The sequence below is a fragment of the Salmo salar genome, chromosome 04, assembly GCF_965601325.2.
Source record: "Salmo salar chromosome 04, fSalSal1, whole genome shotgun sequence".
Lineage (NCBI taxonomy): Eukaryota > Metazoa > Chordata > Actinopteri > Salmoniformes > Salmonidae > Salmo > Salmo salar.
In genome coordinates this window covers 50,632,384-50,657,342 of record NC_138294.1, presented here as the reverse complement: position 1 = coordinate 50,657,342, position 24,959 = coordinate 50,632,384, and the positions used below count along the sequence as shown (strand labels likewise).

The window sequence follows — 24,959 nt, the reverse complement described above, 5'->3', positions numbered from 1 at the left end:
TCCTCCAGTAATCAAAGGCATTAATCCTGACATCTAATTGGTCATGGAAGGCCATTGATTAGGCTAAACCAGAGGGAACCCATAATAACCTGAACTCTGCTGTTGACCAGTTTTTCCCAGCACATTCTGTACTTTTCATATTTTCTTTGTCATCTTAAATGCTTTTTATTTATTACAGCTGCATATGCAACCCATATAGGCAAAAAAAATTGTATTCTAATCTAATCCAGTGAAAATAATTAGATGAATGGGTGCAAGCAAGATTGCATACACATTATGATTTGTTATGAATTCTCACAAAATCAGGGCCCAACCACACATCATTCACATAAAAAATCCTTGAAATAAAACCTTCAGCAACGAAATATCTCTCAATCCTCAATGCAGAAAGGAGGATGCTGAGGGCCAAATAAAATTGAATCATACTACACCGGCTCCGACGCTCGTCGGATGTGGCAGGGCTTGCAAACTATTACAGACTACAAAGGGAAGCACAGCCGCGAGCTGCCCAGTGACACGAGCCTACCAGACGAGCTAAATCACTTCTATGCTCGCTTCGAGGCAAGCAACACTGAGGCATGCATGAGAGCATCAGCTGTTCCGGACGACTGTGTGATCAGGCTCTCCGTAGCCGACGTGAGTAAGACCTTTAAACAGGTCAACATTCACAAGGCTGCGGGGCTAGATGGATTACCAGGACGTGTGCTCCAGGCATGTGCTGACCAACTGGCAGGTGTCTTCACTGATATTTTCAACATGTCCCTGATTGAGTCTGTCATACCAACATGCTTCAAGCAGACCACCATAGTCCCTGTGCCCAAGAACACAAAGGCAACCTGCCTAAATGACTACAGACCCGTAGCACTCACATCCGTAGCCATGAAGTGCTTTGAAAGGCTGGTAACGACTCACATCAACACCATTATCCTAGAAACCCTAGACCCACTCCAATTTGCATACCGCCCAAACAGATCCACAGATGATGCAATCTCTATTGCACTCCACACTGCCCTTTCCCACCTGGACAAAAGGAACACCTATGTGAGAATGCTATTCATTGACTACAGCTCAGCGTTCAACACCATAGTACCCTCAAAGCTCATCACTAAGCTAAGGAACCTGGGACTAAACACCTCCCTCTGCAACCGGATCCTGGACTTCCTGACGGGCCGCCCCCAGGTGGTGAGGGTAGGTAGCAACACATCTGCCACGCTGATCCTCAACAATGGTGCTCCCCAGGAGTGCGTGCTCAGTCCCCTCCTGTACTCCCTGTTCACCCACGACTGCATGGCCAGGCACGACTCCAACACCATCATTAAGTTTGCTGACGACACAACAGTGATCACCGACAATGACGAGACAGCCTATAGGGAGGAGGTCAGAGACCTGGTGGGGTGGTGCCAGAATAACAACCTATCCCTCAACGTAACCAAGACTAAGGAGATGATTATGGACTACAGGAAAAGGAGCTCCGAGCACGTCCCCATTCTCATCAACGGGGCTGTAGTGGAGCAGGTTGAGTGCTTCAAATTCCTTGGTGTCCACATCAACAATAAATTAGAATGGTCCAAACACACCAAGACAGTCGTGAAGAGGGCACGATAAAGCCTATTCCCCCTCAGGAAACTAAAAAGATTTGGCATGGGTCCTGAGATCCTCAAAAGGTTCTACAGCTGCAACATCGAGAGTATCCTGACCGGTTGCATCACTGCCTGGTATGGCAATTGCTCAGCCTCTGACCGCAAGGCACTTCAGAGGGTAGTGCGTATGGCCCAGCACGTCAAAGACCCCAGACACCCCAGTCATAGACTGTTCTCTCTACTACCGCATGGCAAGCGGTACCGGAGTGCCAAGTCTAGGACAAAAAGGCTTCTCAACAGCTTTTACCCCAAAGCCATAAGACTCCTGAACAGGTAACCAAATGGTTACCTGGACTATTTCTATTGTGTGCCCTCCCCCTGCCCCCCCCCCCCCCCCGCTACTCTCTGTTTATCTTATATGTATAGTCACTTTAACTATACATTCATGTACATACTACTGCAATTGTCCCGACCAACCAGTGCTCCCGCACATTGGCTAACCGGGCTATCTGCATTGTGTCCCACCACCCGCCAACCCCTCTTTTTTACGCTACTGCTACTCTCTGTTCATCATATATGCATAGTCACTTTAACCATACCCACATGTACATACTACCTCAATATGTCTGACTAACCAGTGTCTGTATATAGCCTTGCTACTCTTATTTTCAAATGTCTTTTTACAGTTGTTTTATTTCTTTACTTACCTACACACACACACACACATACCTTTTTTTTCTCGCACAATTGGTTAGAGCCTGTAAGCAAGCATTTCACTGTAAGGTCTACCTACACCAGTTGTATTCGGCGCACGTGACAAATAAACTTTGATTTGATTTGATGTTTTCTGGCAAAGACAAAATTGTTTTAGCTTGGATGGTGTGCAGTCACATTAGATTAGCATAATGTGCAACCTGCTGCACTACAGAACAGCCCTGTTTGCGCCTTTGAAGTGGATCAAAGCCCCACAACAGGATGTTGGGATTTAATAGACAGCCCTAATTCATCAGAGAAGATTTGGCAGTTCACAGATGGCAATTAGTGCACCTGACATGTTATATATGGGTACCTACTCCACTACAGATCACACAGGAGTTGAGATTATGTCAAGCCTTTCAGAGAAGAGTTGAAGAAAAATGAAAACCCGTTTTGATTAGGCTACCACTGGTTGACAGACAAAAAGGTCCCAATTGAATTGGATTACAGCCTACTCCATATTTAGGCGTATATCAATTGCAGAGAGAGAGAGAGAGATTTTCTCTGTCATTTTATTGCGACTGCTCAAGAGTGTTTTATGGGTAACTATTTGGTCAATCTTTCTACTCAGAACCACTAGAACTGTTGGAACTGGACGAGAGGTAAAAGACACCTGGAGCCATACACTCGTGATGAGGGCAGCAGCGCATTCCTCCCCACCTAATAGAGACTGTCATGAGAGCGCATCTGAGCAGTGGGAGGTTGATCCTCATCCATTACCATCCACTGTCGTCGATGACACCCAGTTTTTTAATCCCCCAATTTTAACCCGATGTATGACTCTGCCGGATGCTTTGTACAGACGACGACAGAATCCGAGAGGAGAGTGGTATGATAACACGGTGTACAGTGACGCCGACCATCACGAACAACAAATCGTCTCGATGACTACATATGAGGACCACAACGGTGCATATCAGTCTCAAGTAAAAGAAATCCCTTGGAATTCAGATGTCGGGCTGCACGATTTCAACAGCCAGTGGGATCATTCTGAGTACGATCACAGCAACTCACCTCAGAAAACGTAAGTGCGACACTTGTTGGGCGATACCGTAAAAAACCATCATAATAATATTAGGAAGTGTTATCATATTACCGAGAGTGGGTAATGTTGAGGCGGTTTTTACATTCAACATCACTACATCAAGGTAGTGGTGCCTGGTGAAGTGGGTATACTCACATTTTGCCGAAAATGCCCCAAACGGCCCGCTCAGCGAAGGAAATGAGCCCTGTGTGAAAAATGATATGACAAACAGTGACATGCTCTCTGAATTACCTAAAATGATAATTCCCATATTGGTCGTTCATAGTCAGGCCAACCCAAGCTGTACTGTGCAAATAGGATAATAGTAGGCCAACCCAAGCTGTACTGTTCAGTAGGATAATTGTAGGTCTACTACTGAATGATAAATAAGGCCCTCACCTGAGTCAGAAATTCAAAGGTTTCTAATTTTTCTTTATTATTCAGGTTTTTGCTCAAATCTCTTAAGGATCCGCCCCTTTTTTTTCCAATTTTCGCCTAAAATGACATACCCAAATCTAACTGCCTGTAGCTCAGGACCTGAAGCAAGGATATGCATTTTCTTGATACCATTTGAAAGGAAACACTTTGAAGTTTGTGGAAATGGGAAAGGAATGTAGGAGAATATAACACACTAGATCTGGTAAAAGATAATACAAAAAAATGTAAGAGAAAGGCCATAGTGTATTATTCAAGCCCAGGGGGAATCTAGACTTTGGCAACGAGATGGCAGCAGTATGTGCAACGTTTTAGACTGATGCAATGAACCATTGCATTTCTGTTCAAACTTTTGTATAAAGACTGCCCAAATGTGCCTAATTTGTTTATTAATAGCTGTTCAAAATTGTGCACAGTGTTATTTCACTGTAATAGCTACTGTCAATTGTACAGTGCAGTTAGATTAACAAGAATTTAAATTTTCTGCCAATATCAGATATGTCTATGTCCTGGGAAATTCTCTTGTTACTTACAACCTCATGCTAATACGTTAGCTCAACTGTCCCGTGGACGGTACACTGATCCCAAAGAAGTTTTAATGTCACACTTTTTAAAACAACATTTGTCCATAACAATGCTTAAACCACAATGCACAATGCTTCCTCAGTGCTTCCTCAGAAGATTACTCTTGATGTCTGGAAAAAATCTAAGACATTTAGATTTTTCAGTGTAGTTAATCTTTAATTCAAGTGCACAGGCACCTAGCACTGTTGTCAGTTAGCAGTGTTTCTGTCGCACAGGAGATGGAGTTTGCAAAACAGATGGCAAATGGATTGACGTAAATAATCATGATATCATTCTGCCTGGTAGGCATAGAGTATCATTAGCATGGCTATATTTTTCCTGTTCCTTAATTGTTTGAAACCTGGAAGTTTTACTTCATATTATGAGGCATGTCTTATCTTGCTTCAAAGTTGCCTATAGCCAAAATCCCACCATAGAAACGTGTCGGCAATATTTTATAAAGTCTTCCTCATACATTCACATAAAGACTTCTTATACCTTCTCCTGTTCTATTGGTTTTCTTTCAACTTTCTTTCATTGTCATTTCATAGTCATATTAGCAACCCATGATAGTGGTTGCATCTTTAGATCTTCCCTCTTTCAAAATTTGTAACAGATATTTCAATCTCTGTCCTTGAAACCGCTTGCATGTGCAGTGTGCATTTTATAACGTTTTTCCTGCAAATTGGATTTTGGAACATTCGTACATAGCCCTGCCTCCATTGCTGCTCCTAAAATGTGATGAAATAGTAGTTTATCAACATTTTAAGCTAAATAGTCTGATCTGTTCCATCAGCCTTATTAATTGATATGGCGTATACCTCCACTACACTACTTTGATACGCATCAGTGGGGATTATTAAGAAATTAGTATGCCCACTGAAACAATAAGTGGGTATACCTGCGTATACCCTCCACTACACCACAGCATCAAGGGAAGTATAATATTATTTCTAACAAACATATCTACATATATTTCATGATGTTGTGTATCCCTGGAAATAATCAGAATGAATGGAAACATAACAGTATTGAAAACATAGCTTGTCCAAAAAAAGTTGTCTCTTGGTACAACTTACCCGGTGTCAGGGATTCTTGAAAGATGGGGAAAATCTAAACTTTTTTAGTACACATTTTTCTTAATATTGACAACATTTAAAATATATATTTTCATAGACCAAAGTATCAGATCATCTAAAGCAACAACCTCCTAATTATTTTAAGTTTTTCTTCAAATGCAACTTAATAACTGGATTTATGTAAACTCCGTAAAACACCTTAAATGGTGTATTGAGACATATTTTTCAAGTCAGACAGGGCTATTCCAAGAAACTACATTATTCACTATCACCCGTTTTTGGAATTTTAAACAGTTTTTGAGAGTTTGAAATTGACAAGGGCATTCTCTGGACAAGGGCATTGATGGGCATAGAGCCGCCATCTTGTCTATTTCAAATCTTCTCTCATTGATTGAGAAAGGTGGGTGTCCACCGCAAAGTGCCGAATTACATGATGACACTCGTCTCGATCAATGAGAAGATTTGTACACATTATTTTATTACTTCATGGAGCAAAACATTTATTTAATTACAGAGCATTTTCTAAATTCAAATTAACCCCTTGCAACTAGACATTGAAGTTTAGAAGATGGTTGTCTTCCAAGTCGGGAATTGAGGAAGTATGACCAAGTAAAGGTTGGTTGAAAATTCTCTGTGCTCTGCTTTACACTACCTACTGTGTAACTATCAGAACTCAGGATAATACCCAGATGCAGATAGTTTGAATCATAGAAGTTTATTTACAATGCAGGGGGCAGACAAACATCAGGTTAAGGGCAGGCAGAGGTCGGTAATCCAGGGCAGAGACTGGTTAGGCCACTCCAGGACCTTAATGTGCTTCTTCTTGAGCCACTCCTTTGTTGCCTTGGCCGTGTGTTTTGGGTCATTGTCATGCTGGAATACCCATCCACGACCCATTTTCAATGACCTGGCTGAGGGAAGGAGGTTCTCACCCAAGATTTGACGGTACATGGCCCCATCCATCATCCCTTTGATGCGGTGAAGTTGTTCTGTCCCCTTAGCAGAAAAACACACCCAAAGCATAATGTTTCCACCTCCATGTTTGACGGTGGGGATGGGGTTCTTGGGGTCATAGGCAGCATTCCTCCTCCTCCAAACACGGCGAGTTGAGTTGATGCCAAAGAGCTCCATTTTGGTCTCATTTGACCACAACACTTTCACCCAGTTGTCCTCTGAATCATTCAGATGTTCATTGGCAAACTTCAGACGGGCATGTATATGTGCTTTCTTGAGCAGGGGGACCTTGCTGGCGCTGCAGGATTTCAGTCCTTCATGGCGTAGTGTGTTAACAATTATTTTCTTGGTGACTATGGTCCCAGCTGCCTTGAGATCATTGACAAGATCCTCCAGTGTAGTTCTGGGCTGATTCCTCACCGTTCTCATGATCATTGCAACTCCACGAGGTGAGATCTTGCGTGGAGCCCAAGGCAGAGGGAGATTGACAGTTCTTTTGTGTTTCTTCCATTTGCGAATAATCGCACCAACTGTTGCCACCTTCGCACCAAGCTGCTTGGCGATGGTCTTGTAGCCCATTCCAGCCTTGTGTAGGTCTACAATCTTGTCCCTGACATCCTTGGAGAGCTCTTTGGTCTTGCCCATGGTGGAGAGTTTGGAATCTGATTGATTGCTTCTGTGGACAGGTAGCTTGTTACCTGTATAAAAGACGAGATTAGGAGCACTCCCTTTAAGAGTGTGCTCCTAATCTCAGCTCGTTACCTGTATAAAAGACACCTGGCAGCCAGAAATCTTTCTGATTGAGAGGGTGTCAAATACTTATTTCCCTCATTAAAATGCAAATCAATTTATAACATTTTTGACATGCGTTTTTCTGGATTTTTTGTTGTTATTCTGTCTCTCACTGTTCAAATAAACCTACCATTAAAATTATAGACTGATCATTTCTTTGTCAGTGGGCAAATGTACGAAATCAGCAGGGGATCAAATACTTTTTTCCCTCACTGTATAGACTATATGGATAGAATGTGCAGTATATCTGAAGAATAGTATATGTACAGCAATAGTTAAATAGGATAGTCCTTGACTGGAATACAGAATATACATATGAGGTGGGTAAAACAATATGGAAACATCATTATAGTGACCGGTGTTCTATCTCTATGTACTGTACATAGGACAGCGGCCTCTGAGCTGTATGGTAGAGTAACTGGGTGGTAGCCGGCTAATGACAGTGACTAAATTTCAGGGCAGGGTACTGGGCGGAGGCTGGCTGGCTATTTAACAGTCTGATGGCCTAGATAGAAGTTGTTTTTCAGTCTCTCAGTCCCAGCTTTGATTCACCTGTACTGACCTCGTCTTCTGGATGGTAGCGGGGTGAACAGGCCGTGGCTCGGGTGGCTGAGGTCCTAGATGATATTCTTGGCCTTCCTGTAACACCGGGTGCTGTAGATGTCCTGCAGGGCAGGCAGTATGCCCCGGTGATGCATTGGGCAGACCTCACCACCCTCTGGATAGCCCTGCGGTTGCGGTCGGTGCAGTTGCCGTACCAGGCGGTGATACAGCCCAACAGGATGCTCTCATTGGTGCATCTGTAAACGTTTGTCAGGGTCTTAGGGGCTAAACCTAATTTCTTCAGCCTCCTGAGGTTGAAGAGGTGCTGTTGTACCTTCTTCACCACACTGTCTGTGTGGGTTGACCATGGTATAGCCATAGATTCCTGAATAATCATTTATAAATCCGTCTTAAGTTTAGTACAACTGTCTTCCTACACCTGTCTTACGACATTATTTATGAGATACTACATTATTTATGGGTAGGCCTGCTATGATATGATATTCCTATTATGTCTAGCACTCCCATTTTGAGTATTTGTAAACAAACATAATATAACCACATGTGTAAAAGTGCTGTATCCTGTTGAGCTCATGGACGTTGCATCCATAGCCCCCTATATGAATTTTAGAGTGGTAACATTTCCCCAGGCCCATCCTTCTGCTTCATATACCAAGTAGCTGCAGTAGCTGTCATTTGACTGAAACCGATTCTACAGATTTCTGAGTGTAGGCTAGTTGAAGAACATCTTGAGCCTGCATTTATTTAACTGGGCATACAAACCCTATATGACTGGATTGAAACAGAAGTCACCATCAGTAACTTCAGTATATATCTTGCTTAGCTAGTAATGTAGGCCCACACACAGCAAACCTCTGGCTGTCAATCAAAGCCATCAGAATTCAACAGATGCAGATCACACCTATCTCCATAGAGACGAACACCTGTCATCCAATGGCTTAGTAAAACAATCTCGGTAGACCAAGAATGTTGTGTATTATACATGCTGAAATTACATAATCATGCCATTGTAGTTAACAAAAAGTATTAAAGCACTCCTGACTATCACTTGGAAAAGTGTAAATAAACATCTGCACTGAATGATGTTTTCTTCAGCTTACTCTTCTCTTCAGTTCATGTGAACTTCCTTGTAGTCTAAATAGTGTTTTTTGTCACCATCTTTCTCCATCCAGAGTTGAGACCATGCACCGTAGAAAAACGACTGTGCGAGAGAAGGGCCGTCGGCAGGCTATCCGTGGGCCTGCTTACATGTTCAGTGAACGGGGCACCAGTCTCACTTCAGAGGAGGAGCGCTTCCTAGATGCTGCTGAGTACGGGAACATCCCAGTGGTGCGTAAGATGCTGGAGGAGTCCAAGACCCTCAACGTCAACTGTGTGGACTACATGGGCCAGAATGCACTGCAGTTGGCCGTGGGTAATGAGCACTTGGAGGTGACAGAGCTGCTGCTGAAGAAGGAGGGGCTGGCGCGTGTGGGTGATGGTCTACTCTTTGCCATCAGTAAGGGCTATGTGCGCATCGTAGAGGCTATCCTGGCCCACCCTGCATTTGGAGGTGGGCTGCGCCTAACCCTAAGCCCCCTGGAGCAGGAGCTAAGAGATGATGACTTTTATGCTTACGATGAAGACGGTACACGTTTTTCCCATGACGTGACCCCGGTCATCTTGGCTGCACACTGCCAGGAATATGAGATAGTGCACACTCTGTTGATGAAGGGAGCACGCATCGAGAAACCCCATGATTACTTTTGTAAATGTAATGAGTGTCATGACAAGCAATGCCGTGACTCGTTCAGCCACTCCCGCTCCAGAATGAATGCCTATAAAGGGTTAGCCAGCGCTGCCTACCTCTCCCTGTCTAGTGAGGACCCTGTATTCACCGCTCTGGAGCTCAGCAACGAGCTGGCTCGCCTCGCCAACATCGAGACTGAGTTCAAGGTGAGGAAAAACACAAAGACCAAGCTTGAGGATGAAGGAAAGGCTTTACTTTTCACCTATGTAATGTATTGGCTTGCTTTCTCTCACACATGCTCTCCCCCCCTCTTACTCATTTTGCAATATTTAAAAGCTTTGTGCAGATATTTTTGTAAAAGCCCTAGAGCTGATTTTTGTCTTTTGATTACTCACATAGATGATTAATTGGGAAGAGATCAAGTCAGTTAGTCCATGTACAGCATACTTCACCAAATGACACACTCTAATATTATTGGAACCCGCTGTGAGGAAATGAAGATTGGTCCCATTCTCAAATCGGTCATTGACTGGTTAGAAATTATCGCAATTTCTGAGTGTACAGTATGTCAGACTGTGCCCCATATTATACACCAACATGCATACAGCATATAAAGCATATTTATGTAGCGCTTGTGGCCATGTTTTTTGCAATGCAAGGTAACTTTTCACTGGTATTTACATTCAATTTGCTCTCCCATGCAGATAAGGCACCTCGACTCAAAGATGAATTAAATTCTGACAATCAGTCCCACAGGGCAGCACACAATTGGCCCAGCGTCATCCGGGTTAGGGGAGGGTTTGGCTGGGGTAGGCCGTCATTGTAAATAAGAATTTGTTCTTAACCGACTTGCTTAGTTAAATAAAGGAAAAACATAAATAAAAAAGAGAACAAGTCTAATCAAGGATTTTTATATCCAGTCTGACTCCTGGAACTGTTTATAAAAACATTATCCACAGTTCTGTCTAATCTTTCTGTTATTTTATACTGATTACAGACCTCTCCAAAGAGTTTGGGTCAAGGTTTAACATAGACGGGTATAAACACACACACACACACACACACACACACACACACACACAAGGACACATACTGTATCTCCTCTGTCTGAGGAACACCCACAGAAAGACATACAAATGCAAATGCATGCTCACACAGTTTATGCACATTATAAAGAACCATGTGTGACCAACACAAACATTGGCATGCAAACTCACACCCTGCCTGAATGCGATAAGAAAATATACACAGTATTTGTCAGTGCAGAAACGGTCTGTGGTTTTCCGGGTTTCTATTGGAATATTTTACATGTAGAGCAAAAAGTGAGAGACTGACATTAACAATTCACCAAAAGGTGAGACCCCTGGGGTTTGCCTCGTTTTAAATAATTCTCACACATCTCTTTTCTTCTCCTTTTCTTTCTCTCCCTATCCTTCTCGCTCTCTCTTCTCTCTGTGTAGAATGACTACAGGAAGCTGTCCATGCAGTGTAAGGACTTTGTGGTGGGAGTGCTTGACTTATGCAGAGACACGGAGGAGGTGGAGGCCATTTTGAATGGGGATGTGGACCAAGCTCTGCCCGGTGATCACAGTCGACCCTGCCTCATCCGGGTCAAACTGGCCATTAAGTACGAGGTCAAAAAGGTTGGCTGAACCACTCAACCTTAATCTGAAATCAAACATGCTATTTTAAATATTTCCTAACTCCGGTGTTTGTCTTTGTACATCTCTGTTATTGTGTCTAGCATGATTTTAATAGTCTTACATTTGAATAGCAATCAATCTCAAGAGCACAATGAGAAAGACACTTTTGATTACATTCTCCCAATCGTCACATTCCCTATAAAGGGTTTATTTAAGAGGTAAACTGGAATGGGATATAAATGAAATACGTGTTTTACAGCTGTTTCACACCCAACAATGGATTCTACAACACAATAATATGCAAGGTATGACAAAGCAGTCACCCTTTGCCTATGGTTATCAATGTTGTAGTATGTCATAGTTATCTTTCATAATGTCTCTGTAGTTTGTGGCCCATCCTAACTGCCAGCAGCAGCTTCTGACCCTGTGGTATGAGAACCTAGCTGGCCTTAGGCAGCAGTCTGTTGGGGTCAAATGCTGGACAGTCCTGGGAGTGGCGATCGGCCTTCCTTTCCTCGCCATCGCATACTGGATCATGCCCTGCAGTAAGGTACACACAATCCCCTTTCTATTGTGTTCTTAGAATCACTCATTAACACGTTTGTATTATCAAAATAGTGATATGTTTATATCATGAGGTTGATGGTTGCCATTTATGTTGTTGATTTCGTCTATATCAGCTGGGTCAGATTCTCCGCAGTCCCTTCATGAAGTTTGTGGCCCATGCTGTGTCATTCACGATCTTCCTTGGACTACTGGTAATCAATGCATCGGACCGCTTCGAAGGGGTCAAGAACCTTCCCAATGAGACAATAACAGACCACCCTCATCAGGTGTTCAGGGTCAAAACCAGTCAATTCTCCTGGACTGAGATGCTCATCATGAATTGGGTGCTTGGTAATTTATTCTGGTTTTCAAACAACTGCTTTTGTGGGAGAGACTTTATTATCTAGTCTATTCATATGTCTTTGTTCCTGTCTCTTCACCATGAATAAAATCTTAAAGTATTCAAATCATACCACTCGTATGCTCAAAACAGAGAGCTTTTGCACCTACTGAAAAGCACTCTCTTTATTAGGGATGATCTGGTCGGAGTGTAAGGAGATCTGGGCTGATGGGCCAAGGGAGTACATCATGCACCTGTGGAACGTGCTAGACTTTGGCATGCTGTCCATCTTTGTGGCATCCTTCACGGCTCGGCTCATGGCCTTCCTGAGGGCCTCTGAGGCCCAGCTGTATGTGGACATGTATGTGCCCAACATGCCCAACATAGACCTGAGCAACGCCTCACTGCCACCAAATGTAGCATACTACACCCATGGTCAGTGACACTTAAAGAATGATAATAACATTGCTTTATCTCTGGCCATTCTTTTGAAAAAGCGGTGATAAAAAAAAAGTCATGTAAAAAGAGGACCGGAACCTATGATATGAAAAATCAACGACTTGGGTCTATGAGGTTCTATCTGCAAAATGTTTTGAAATTAGTATTTTTCAAGTCCCAGATCTCAGAACTGTTTTGTGATGTCTTCCTCTTTCATGCCTAAATAAGTATATCACCTTACATACAATTATTTTTGACTGACATACGCAGTACTGTGATCAGATTGCAGGTAGAACCTTATATTGCGCCAAGATTAAAAGGTGTTTGCACAGATGTTTCTAGAGTCTCACATGAAAAGTACCACCTAATGAGCAATTCCATGTGAATAACAATTTTTTTATCAAACATGTCATAGAACCTGATAGTCAGTCCCCAGGTCACAAAGTGACATTTAACAGCAACCTCTCTCTCTCTCAGCCAGGAACAGGTGGTTACCCTCTGACCCTCAGCTGATCTCCGAGGGTTTGTACTCCATTGCAGTGGTGCTCAGTTTCTCCCGCATTGCCTACATCTTGCCTGCCAATGAGAGCTTCGGCCCACTTCAAATCTCCCTCGGCCGGACGGTCAAGGACATCTTCAAGTTCATGGTCATCTTCATAATGGTCTTCCTGGCTTTCATGATTGGCATGTTCAATCTATATTCCTATTACCTTGGTGCCAAGTACAACCCCGCCTTCACCACGTAAGTGCCCTCCTGCCTGTTCCTGTAAATGAAGTGCTTTAAGTAGAGATGTATGTATGTATGTCTATGTATTCATTTGTGTGTTATTTATTAATGTCTGTGTGTGTGTGCGTCTGCACGCGTGTGTGTTTTGTTTGATTATGTGTGTTCACAGGGTGGAGGAGAGCTTTAAGACTCTATTTTGGTCCATCTTCGGCTTGTCCGAGGTTATCTCTGTGGTCTTGAAGTATGACCATAAGTTCATAGAGAACATTGGTTATGTTCTCTTTGGCGTCTACAATGTAACCATGGTAATCGTACTGCTCAACATGCTGATTGCAATGATCAATCACTCCTATCAGGAGATTGAGGTGAGACTAGGAACCAATAGGCCTAAACACCACTAGGGAATTCACAGATATATAGTCGATAATCAATGCTTTGAGGTCAGAGGGGAATTATGTCAATTTACAGTATGGGTGAGTTATTATACTGTTATGTTCATGTTGTATTCATGTACCATTTTGTGAGTACACTGTTGTGAGCAGTTATGATAAACTTATCAGACTATATTAGATTAATTGTATTATTGTGCTCCAAACTGAGTCATTGCCCCTCACCTATCACTACTCTCCATTTATATCATGGTCTGTCTCAATCTCAACAGGAGGATGCTGATGTGGAGTGGAAGTTTGCCCGTGCCAAACTCTGGCTATCCTACTTTGACGAGGGGCGTACTCTGCCCCCACCATTTAACCTGGTTCCCAGCCCCAAGTCCTTCTACTACCTAGCCCTGCGCACAAGGGCTTGTCTGGTGAGGCTGTGCAAGGCCAAAGCTCGTCACCATGACAACCAGCGTGAGACAGCCATGATCAATTTGCGATTTAAGGTCAGAAGTTGGCTTTTAGGGAGAGGCTGTAGCCAGTTCTATATCTGCCTTTTTAATTAATGAAATTTTAATGGGTGTGTGGTTTCTGTTCCATTTCAGCTTAATCAGTACAGACCTCAAACCAGGACACCTGGGCAGGATGACTTCACCATTAGAAAACCCATCAAACATCCTACTCGATACCAGGTACTTCCTTCATACCAGTCAATTTGATGAATTTGCTAATTAATTATTAATTAGATCAGACGATATTCAGACATGCTGCATTCTGAACTGTTGTCTCTAAAGTTCCGATTCTCTCTATTTTCTTGAAAGAAACTGATGAAGCGGCTTATTAAGAGATATGTGCTAAAGGCTCAGGTTGACAGTGAAAATGACGAAATCAACGAAGGTGAGAATGATTCATATCCATTATGTAAGATCACAAAGCGGTTGTGGAATACTCATCATTCTTACAGCTGCAAGGCTGTGACGTGGAGTTGTAGTGGATTGAGTGATCAATAACCTGTGGTGCATGCCTTGCAGGTGAGCTGAAGGAGATCAAGCAGGACATCTCCAGCCTTCGCTATGAGCTCCTGGAGGAGAAGTCTCAGGCCACAGAGGAACTCGCTGACTTGATCCAACAGCTTGGTGACAAGCTTAGCAAGAATGCCAAGAAACCCTGATGGGAATTGAGGGGTGCTCTCTGTATAAGAGCTTTGTATAAAAGCTTCAAACTTAGATTCATAGTGTGCTGTTCAATTCTGGGATTGCACTCCACTTTGAGGTGTAGTGTAGGCTAGCTGTAGTTGTGTTCAACTATATTAAAAAATATATATATTCACATTAAATCATTCTGCCCGTAAAGCAGTAGGATACCCTAGGCGGAATGCTGATGAATGTGTGTAGACAAGAGTATTTTACATTTGTAAAAAAAAAATGTTTGTATTGAAATATTTAGACATTTTTAAATAAAATTATTATTATTATTGAGTAGGCCTCCCTGTATTATTGATGCTATTGCAGCACACTCCTCAGCCTGAAATGTCCCCACTTGCGCCACCGAATAGCTAGCTTTTTCGTTTAGCGCCGACTGGTAAGATGCTTTAGGAGGGCGGCTACATGTGCTAGCAAGACAGAGGTCATAGGTTCGCGCATCGGTGTGCGTCGAATCAGGAGTAAGTGATACTTGCTATAAAATAAGCGGCATGATGTCCTTTATCAATAAACATGAAATAGGAAATTCAAATGAATGATGAACAAGGCAAGCTAATATATCTTCCAGCAGCCCAAACTGACCATTGCAAACAATACACACATTTACCTACAATCTCCCAAGAGAAATGTCATCCTGAACATAACTTTATTAAAGGAGCAATAGTACTGTATTCAACTTGTCATACTCCAGCTCTAGTAAATCTGGCTTCAACAATACATTAGTATAATAAGACAAAACACAAGTGAGGATCAACATGTAGATCCTGATCGCCAGCTTATAGTCCTAAAAACCTGAAAGAAGTTACATCTAGTTTGTTCAGCAATTCCTTAGGGGAAAATGAATGGGGACTGAATAAGGTTTTGAGGTAAATGCCAGAAATAAGGTCTGAGGTTAACACAGGCTTAGGAGATCTTCTACATATTATTCTATGAGATATCAGTCAGTTCAGTTAACACAACCTTTATGAATTATGAAGACTTGTGCTTTTCTTTGATTACATAAACGCTTAAAAATGCACAAAGTGACATTAGCTGATGAAGATAATTTCATAGAACAAAACGTGTAAGATCTAAGCCGGTATTTACCACAGACCTTATTTACGGCATTTATCAACAAAAAAAACATTAATTTCCCCATAAGCTCCATGACGGAGTTAGTACCTTAAAAAAAGACCATTACTATTCCTCTCAATAGCTATGTTTACATCCAATTGGTGACAGATTGTCATACGATTATTGTAAAGTCTGCATAAAAACAATATGCACCAGAGATGTGTTTCCATCAAATTCTATAAAAAGCTGTATGTGATGACAGAGCACATAAGAATACCTTGTGTTATTACATTTCCATGTACTGAATAAAAAAAATACAAGTTAAATGGGTTTGCATCGCATTTTCAACTCTACTGATAGTTTTCTCACAAAAATTGCTTAGCGTTATATAGCGAGTGCGCCCACTCTGGTATTGGAACGTACACTCTAGCCAACATCTTGCCGCTACAGTGCAGGTGTACAGTGCTGTGAATAAGTATTTGCCCCCTTCCTGATTTTTTATTTTTTTGCACATTTGTCACACTTATGTTTCAGATCAAACAAATGTTAATATTACACAAAGATAACCCAAGTAAACACTAAATGCAGTTTAAGTGATCGTTTTATTTACTAAGGGAAAAAAGCTATCCAAACCTTCATGGCCCTATGTGACAAAGTAATTGCCCCCCCTTGTTAAATCATTAATTTACTGTGGTTAATCACATTTTTTGGAAAGCTGAGTTCAATTTCACTAGCCACACCCAGGCCTGAATACTGCCAGACCTGTTGAATCAAGAAATCACTTAAAAAGAACCTGTCTGACAAAGTGAAGTAGGCCAAAAGATCTCAAAAAGCAAGACATCATGCTGCAATCCAAAGAAATTCAGGAACAGATGAGAAACAAAGTAATTGACATTATCAGTCTGGAAAGGGTTACAAAGCTATTTCTAAAGCTTTGGGACTCCAGCGAACCATGGTGAGAGCCATTATCCACAAATGGAGAAAATTTGGAACCGTGGTGAACCTTCCCAGGAGTGGCCGGCCTACCAAAATTACCCCAAGAGCGCAGCGACGACTCATCCAAGAGGTCACAAAAGAACCCACAACAACATCTAAAGAACTGCAGGTCTCACTTGCCTCAGTTAAGGTCAGTGTTCATGACTCAACCATAAGAAAGAGACTGGGCAAAAATGGCATCCATGGCAGAGTTCAAAGGCGAAATCCACTGTTGACCAAAAACAACAAAGGCTCGTCTCACTTTTGGCAAAAAACATCGTGATGATCCCCAAGACTTTTGGGAAAATATTCTGTGGACTGACGAGACAAAAGTTTAACTTTTTGGAAGGTGTGCGTCCCGTTACATCTGGCGTAAACGTAACACAGCATTTCAGAAAAAGAGCATTATACCAACAGTCAAATATGGTGGTGGTAGTGTGATGGTCTGGGGCTGCTTCAGGACCTGGATGACTTGCTGTGATTGATGGAACCATGAATTCTGCTCTCTACCAAAAAATCCTGAAGGAGAATGTCCGGCCATCAGTTCATGACCTCAAGCTGAAGTGCACTTGGGTTCTGCAGCAGGACAATGATCCAAAACACACCAGCAAGTCCACCTCTGAATGGCTTAAAAAAGACAAAATTAAGGTTTTGGAGTGGCCTAGTCAAAGTCTGGACTTGAATCCGATTGAGATGCTGTGACGTGACCTTAAAAAGGCAGTTCATGCTTGAAAACCCTCCAATGTGGCTGAATTAAAACAATTCTGCAAAGAAGAGCGGGCCAGAATTACTCCACAGCGATGTGAAAGACTCATTGCCAGTTATCACAAATGCTTGATTGCAGTTGTTGCTGCTGAGGGTGGCACAACCAGTTATTAGGTTTAGGGGGCAATTACTTTTTCACATAGGGCCATGAAGGTTCAGATGGCTTTTTTTCCCTTAATAAATATAATCATCACTTAACTGCATTTTGTGTTTACTTGGGATACCTTTGTGTAATATTTAAATTTGTTTGATCTGAAACATTTAAGTGTGACGAATGTGCAAAAAAATAAGAAATCAGGAAGGGGGCAAATACTTTTTCACAGCACTGTATATATGTACTTCACCAACAGATCAGAGCAGAGACCAGGCTTTGTGGAATCTAGCTCCGACTGCATTGATTCACCCCAAGGTCAATAATTCAAAAATATAAATCATTAAACACCTACCTTGTACCCATTTTTGTCCTCTGCAGATGCATGCCTTTCGTCATTTGCAGAAATCCATACTTTCTAAATAAACGCTAAATAAATACAACCAACTTTTGGCTTGTTTGAGTTTCTCAAAGACGACAAATTGAATCTCCGATCACATAGCCCCAGGGCTCCAAATACTAATTGTAAAAATAAAAAAAAATCATTCAATCTACAGATCCAACCAATTTTAATTTTCACATGCTTCGTAAATAACAGGTGTAAAATATCAGTGAAATGCTTTCTTATGGGCCCTTCCCAACGATGCAAAATAAAAAATAACAATACAAACAAATACACAATGAGCAATGATAGCTTGGCTATATACATGGGGTACCAACCGATGTACAAGGAAATTGAGGTAGATATGTACAGTACCAGTCAATAGTTTGGACACCTACTCATTCAAGGGTTTTTCTTAGTTTTTTTTACTATTTTCTACATTGTAGAATAATAGTGAAGACATCAAAACTATGAAATATCTCATATGGAATCATGTAGTAACCAAAAAAGTGTTAAACAAGCCAAAATATATTTAGATTGTAGATCCTTCAAAGTAGCCACACTTTGCCTTGATGACAGCTTTGGCATTCTCTCAACCAGTTTCACCTGGAATGCTTTTCCAACAGTCTTGAAGGAGTTCCCACATATTCTGAGCACTTTCCTTCACTCTGCAGTCCAACTCATCCCAAACCATCTCAATTGGGATGAGGATGGGTGATTGTAAGGCCAGGTCATCTGATGCAGATCTCCATCCCTCTCCTTCTTGGTCAAATAGCCCTTACACTGCCTGGGGGTGTGTTGGGTCATTGTCCTGTTGTAAAACAAATGATAGTGGAACTAATTGCAAACCAGATGGATGACGTATCGCTGCAGAATGCTGTGGTAGTCATACTGTTTAAGTGTGCCTTGAATTCTAAATAAATCACAGACAGTGTCACCTGCAAAGCACACCCACACCATCAAACCTCCTCTTCCATGCTTTACGGTGGGAACCTCACGGTGGGAACTACACATGTGGAGATCATCCGTTCACCTACTCTGCGTCTTACAAAGACACGGCGGTTGGAACCAAAAATTTCACATTTGGACTCATCAGACTAAAGGACCGTTTTCCACCGGTCTAGTCCATTGCTTGTTTCTTGGCCCAAGCAAGTCTCTTCTTCCTATTGGTGTCCTTTGGTAGTGGTTTCTTTGCAGCAATTCGACCATGAAGGCCTGATTCACGCAGTCTCCTCTGAACAGTTGATGTTGAGATGTGTCTGTTACTTGGAAATCTGTGAAGCACTTTTTTTGGACTGCAGTTTCTTAGGCTGGTAACTCTAATGAACTTGTCCTCTGCAGCAGAGGTAACTCTGGGTCTTCCTGTGGCGGTCCTCATGAGAGCCAGTTTCATCATCGCTCTTGATGGTTTTTGCAACTGCACTTGAATAAACTTTCGTAGTTCTTGAAATGTTACGGATTGACTGACCTTCATGTCTTGAAGTAATTATGGACTGTCATTTCTCTTTGCTTATTTGAGCTGTTCTTGCCATAATATGGACTTGGTCTTTTGCCAAATAAGGCTATCTTCTGTATACCACCCCTACCTTGTCACAACAAGACTGATTAGCTCAAACACATTAAGAAGGAAAGAAATTCCACAAATTAACCTCTATGGGCTAGGTGGGACGCTTGCGTCCCACCTACGTAACAGCCACTGCCAGCCTGTGGCGCGATTTTCAAAACCTTAAAAATCCTATTACTTCAATTTCTCAAACATATGACTATTTTACAGCCATTTAAAGACAAGACTCTCGTTAATCTAACCACACTGTCCGATTTCAAAAAGGCTTTACAACGAAAGCAAAACATTAGATTATGTCAGCAGAGTACCAAGCCAGAAATAATCAGACACCCATTTTTCAAGCCAGCATATAATGTCACCAAAACCCAGAAGACAGCTAAATGCAGCACTCACCTTTGATGATCTTCATCAGATGACAACCCTAGGACATTATGTTATACAATACATGCATGTTTTGTTCAATCAAGTTCATATTTATATCAAAAACCAGCTTTTTACATTAGCATGTGACGTTCAGAACTAGCATACCCCCCGCAAACTTCCGGGGAATTCGCTAACATTTTACTAAATTACTCACGATAAACGTTCACAAAAAGCATAACAATTATTTTAAGAATTATAGATACAGACCTCCTCTATGCACTCGATATGTCCGATTTTAAAATAGCTTTTTGGTGAAAGCACATTTTGCAATATTCTAAGTACATAGCCCAGGCATCACGGGCTCGCTATTTAGACACCCGGCAAGTTTAGCACTCACCATAATCATATTTACTATTATAAAAGTTTGATTACCTTTTGTTGTCTTCGTCAGAATGCACACCCAGGACTGCTACTTCAATAACAAATGTTGGTTTGGTCCAAAATAATCCATCGTTATATCCGAATAGCGGCGTTTTGTTCGTGCGTTCCAGACACTATCCGAAATAGTAAAGAAGTGTCGCGTGCATGGCGCAATTCGTGACAATAAAATTCTAAATATTCCATTACCGTACTTCGAAGCATGTCAACCGCTGTTTAAAATCAATTTTTACGACATTTTTCTCGTAGAAAAGCGATAATATTCCGACAGGGAATCTCCTTTTCGGCAAACAGAGGAAAAAATCCCAAAGGCGGGGGCGGTCGGGGTCACGCGCATAAGGCCAGTGTCCCTTGATCGGCCACTTGAGAAAGGCGATAATGTGTTTCAGCCTGGGGCTGGAATGACGACATTCTGTTTTTTCCCGGGCTCTGAGCGCCTATGGACGACGTGGGAAGTGTCACGTTAGAGCAGAGATCCTTAGTAAATGATAGAGATGGAAAAGAAGTTCAAGAAATGGTCAGACAGGCCACTTCCTGTAAAGGAATCTCTCAGGTTTTGACCTGCCATTTGAGTTCTGTTATACTCACAGACACCATTCAAACAGTTTTAGAAAATTTAGGGTGTTTTCTATCCATATGTAATAAGTATATGCATATTCTAGTTACTGGGTAGGAGTGGTAACCAGATTAAATCGGGTATGTTTTTTATCCAGCCGTGTCAATACTGCCCCCTAGCCCTAACAGGTTAACAAGGCACATCTGTTAATTGAAATGCATTCCAAATGCACCTCATGAAGCTGGTTGAGAGAATGCCAACAGTGTGCAAAGCTGTCATCAAGGCAAAGGGTGGCAACATTGAAGAATCTCAAATATAAAATATATTATGATTTGTTTTACACTTTTTTGGTTACTACATGATTCCATGTGTTATTTCATAGTTTGTCTTCACTATTATTCTACAATGTAGAAAAAAGTACAAATAAAGAAAAACCCTGGAATGAGTAGGTGTGTCCAAACTTTTGATTGGTACTGTACACCTACTTAGCAGATATTTACAGATAGCCAGGGGCACACTCCAATACTCAGACATAATTAGCAAACAAAGCATTTGTGTTTAGTGTGTCCGCCAGATCAGCGGCATTGGGATGACCAGGGATATTCTCTTGAAAAAAGTGTGTAAATTAGAACATTTTCTGTCCTGCTAAGCATTCAAAATGTAACAAGTACTTTTGGGTGTCAGGGAAAATGTATTATTTTCTTTGGGAATGTAGCAAAGTAAAAGTTATCAAAAATATAAATAGTAAAGTACATATACCCCACAAAACTACTTAAGTAGTACTTTAAAGTATTTTTACTTAAGTACTTTACACCACTGGTAAAACGTTTTTGGTTGTATTTGATTAAACGTTTATTGAAAAAGTATGGATTTCAGCAAACAAAGAAAGGCACGCAACTACAGAGGACAAACAACATAAGCATTTCATGGTTTACATTTTTTTAAGTGTTGACCTTGGTCGAATCTGTAGTCGGAGCTATATTCCACCAAGTCTGGTGTCTGCTTCACTCTGTTGGAGAAGTTAAATCATAAACTTCCTTCACCATGGAGTGGAGTTTAGTCCGCTAGCCTACATGTAGCTTTGGGACACAATATCGGGAGTCTGTTTATTGGTTGGACTCCGAGTTGTGAATCATTCTGGTGACTGGCCACAGAAAATAACCCTACCACAATATAGCTGGCTTCCCCCCCAAAAAATGTTTTCCTGTCAACAAAGACATACAGTATGTATACTCGCTAGGAACTCTACTTACCAGATGTAAAGTGTCCCTCGCTATCAATATTCCTGTTGAGTTACACCATGCCCAAAAAAGACGGGTGCGTGCGCCATCGTGCTTAAATTGATTTTGTCCCCCCCACACCGATCACGACATGCAGGTTGAAATATCAAAACAAACTCTGAACCAATTATATTAATTTGGGGACAGGTGTGTTGGCTAATTTCTCCATTACCAAATGAGGAGAGTAACAAACTTCACACACCAGTCAGAGTTATACTTAAACTACATCTTTAATAATAACAGCTTTGCAAAAGCACTTGACTTTCAATGATGAGCTATCTCTAATGAACCATTGAAAGTGACAACACAAAAGTACAAAGATCTTTTATAGCCAAGATACACCCCTCTCAACGCACATGACGAACCACAGATCTTAGGAACAGTTCACAAAGGGACTTTATATTTGAGAAAGGAGTATCCCTTAGCCAGATAACATTCGCTATAAATTATCGTTCAGTTTGGTCCCTATGACGAGGTTCTAATCTCGTTCCTGGTACTTCATAGTACAAAAACACCAACTCATCCAATGGCATATATCAATTGTCAACTCTAGATACTCCCATCTCAAGTAAACCCCCTCTTGATCCCACTCCTGGACAAGCTCACTGAGGGGAGTGACTTGCGCACAGACATTGTGGAGACAAATAATTGGTTCCCCATTAATCACGCCATCCCTTCACATGGTATAAGAATAGGTAAAGACACATTCACATATGAAGATAATGTTCCATTCTGTCCTCTTCCCTTTCTGATATTCTGCATAGCACCAGGGACATGTGAAAGACAAGTCTGACCTCTCCCCTCTCTGGGCCCCGAGTGACTGAGCCCTAGCTAAGGGAAAAGTGCCACTGCCAACACCAGAGTCCAAAGGGATACATTATAATGACAAGTATCTCACATAAGCATATTATGCAAATAAAACATCTTAATTATCTATGTTACCCAACTAATTCTGATTCATCCGCCACACAGGTCTAAAAGAATTATACATTTATGGCAATTTAGCTAGCTAGCTTGCTGTTGCTAGCTAATTTTTCCTGGGATATAAACCTTGAGTTGTTATTTTACCTGAAATGTAGAAGGTCCTCTACTCCGAAAATGTATCCACACATAAAACGGTCAACCGAATCGTTTCTAGTCATCTCTCCTCCTTCCAGGCTTTTTTCTTCTTCTTTGGACTTGATATGCATTTGGCAACTAACTTTCATAATAAGGTGCATTATCACAACCAACCTCAGTTAATCTTTCAATCACCCACATGGGTATACAGTGGCAAGAAAAGGGATGTGAACCCTTTGGAATTACCTGGATTTCTACATAAATTTGTCATAAAATTTGATCTGATCTTCATCTTAGTCACAACAACAGACAAACACAGTGTGCTTAAACCAATAACACACACATTATTGTATTTTTCTTGTCTATATTGAATACATCCTTTAAACAATCACAGTGTAGGTTGGAAAAAGTATGTTAACCCCTAGGCTAATGACTTTTCCAAAAGCTAATTGGAGTCAGGAGTCAGCTAACCTGGAGTCCAATCAATGAGACGAGATTGGAGATGTTGGTTAGAGCTGCCCTGCCCTATAAAAAACAGTCACAAAATTTGAGTTTGCTATTCATAAGAAGCATTGCCTGATGTGAACCATGCCTCAAACAAAAGAGATTTCAGAAGACCTGAGGTTAAGAATTGTTGACTTGCATAAAGCTGGAAAGGGTTACAAAACTATCTTTAAAAGCCTTGATGTTTGTCAGTCCATGGTAAGACAAATTGTCTATAAATGGAGAAAGTTCAGCACGGTTGCTACTCTCCCTGGGAGTGGCCATCCTGCAAAGATGACTGCAAGAACACAGTGCAGAATGCTCAATGAGGTTAAGAAGAATCCTAGAGTGTCCGCTAAAGACTTACAGAAATCTCTGGAACATGCTAACATCTGACGATCTGACGAGTCTACGATACGTAAAACACTAAACAAAAATGGTGTTCATGGAAGGATACCACGGAATAAGCCACTGTCATCCAAAGTTCCCAAAAGAGCAACTGGATGTTCCACAGCGCTTCTGGCATAATATTCTGTGGACAGATTAAACTAAAGTTGAGTTGTTTGGAAGGAAGGAACACACAACACTATGTGGAGAAAAAAAAGAGTACAGCACACCAACATCAAAACCTCATCCCAACTATAAAGTATGGTGGAGGAGCATTGTGGTTTGGGGCTGGTGTGCTGCCTCAGGGCCTGGACAGCTTGCTATCATTGACGGAAAAATGTATTCCGACGTTTTATCAAGACATTTTGCAGGATAATGGATATTTTGCAGGATATGTCCGCCAATTGAAGCTCAACAGAAGTTGGGTGATGCAACAGGACAACGACCCCAAACACAGAAGTAAATCAACAACAGAAGAAAATATGCCTTCTGGAGTGGCCCAGTCCTGACCTCAACCGATTTAAAATGCTGTGGCATGACCTTGAGAGCGGTTCACACCAGATATCCTAAGAATATTGCTGAACTGAGACAGTTTTGTAAAGCTTAATGGTCCAAAATTCCTCCTGACCGTTGTGCAGATCTGATCCGCAACTACAGAAAACGTTTGGTTGAGTTGCTGCCAAAGGAGGGTCAACCAGTTATTAAAAACTTCTTAGGAATAGGCGTCCTGCTTGTGGTGAAACTAGACGGAGCGTAATTCGAATACATTCGAATAAATATTATGGATTTAACATTTAGGTACATATAAAGTGT

The 24,959-nt window shown here is 41.6% G+C and overlaps 1 protein-coding gene across 1 annotated transcript; it reads left to right on the top strand.

Annotated features, from left to right (window-relative positions):
• The first annotated feature begins 2,734 nt into the window (after positions 1–2,734).
• LOC106603261 (short transient receptor potential channel 7) lies at positions 2,735–15,026 on the top strand. Its single transcript, XM_014196661.3, has 12 exons — positions 2,735–3,360; positions 8,921–9,683; positions 10,938–11,120; positions 11,506–11,670; positions 11,801–12,017; positions 12,199–12,441; positions 12,922–13,186; positions 13,341–13,536; positions 13,833–14,054; positions 14,154–14,240; positions 14,370–14,445; positions 14,580–15,026. Exons 1-12 carry the CDS (start codon positions 2,969–2,971, stop codon positions 14,717–14,719), a joined length of 2,949 nt encoding a protein of 982 aa, XP_014052136.1. The 5' UTR covers positions 2,735–2,968; the 3' UTR covers positions 14,720–15,026.
• Positions 15,027–24,959: the final 9,933 nt, after the last annotated feature.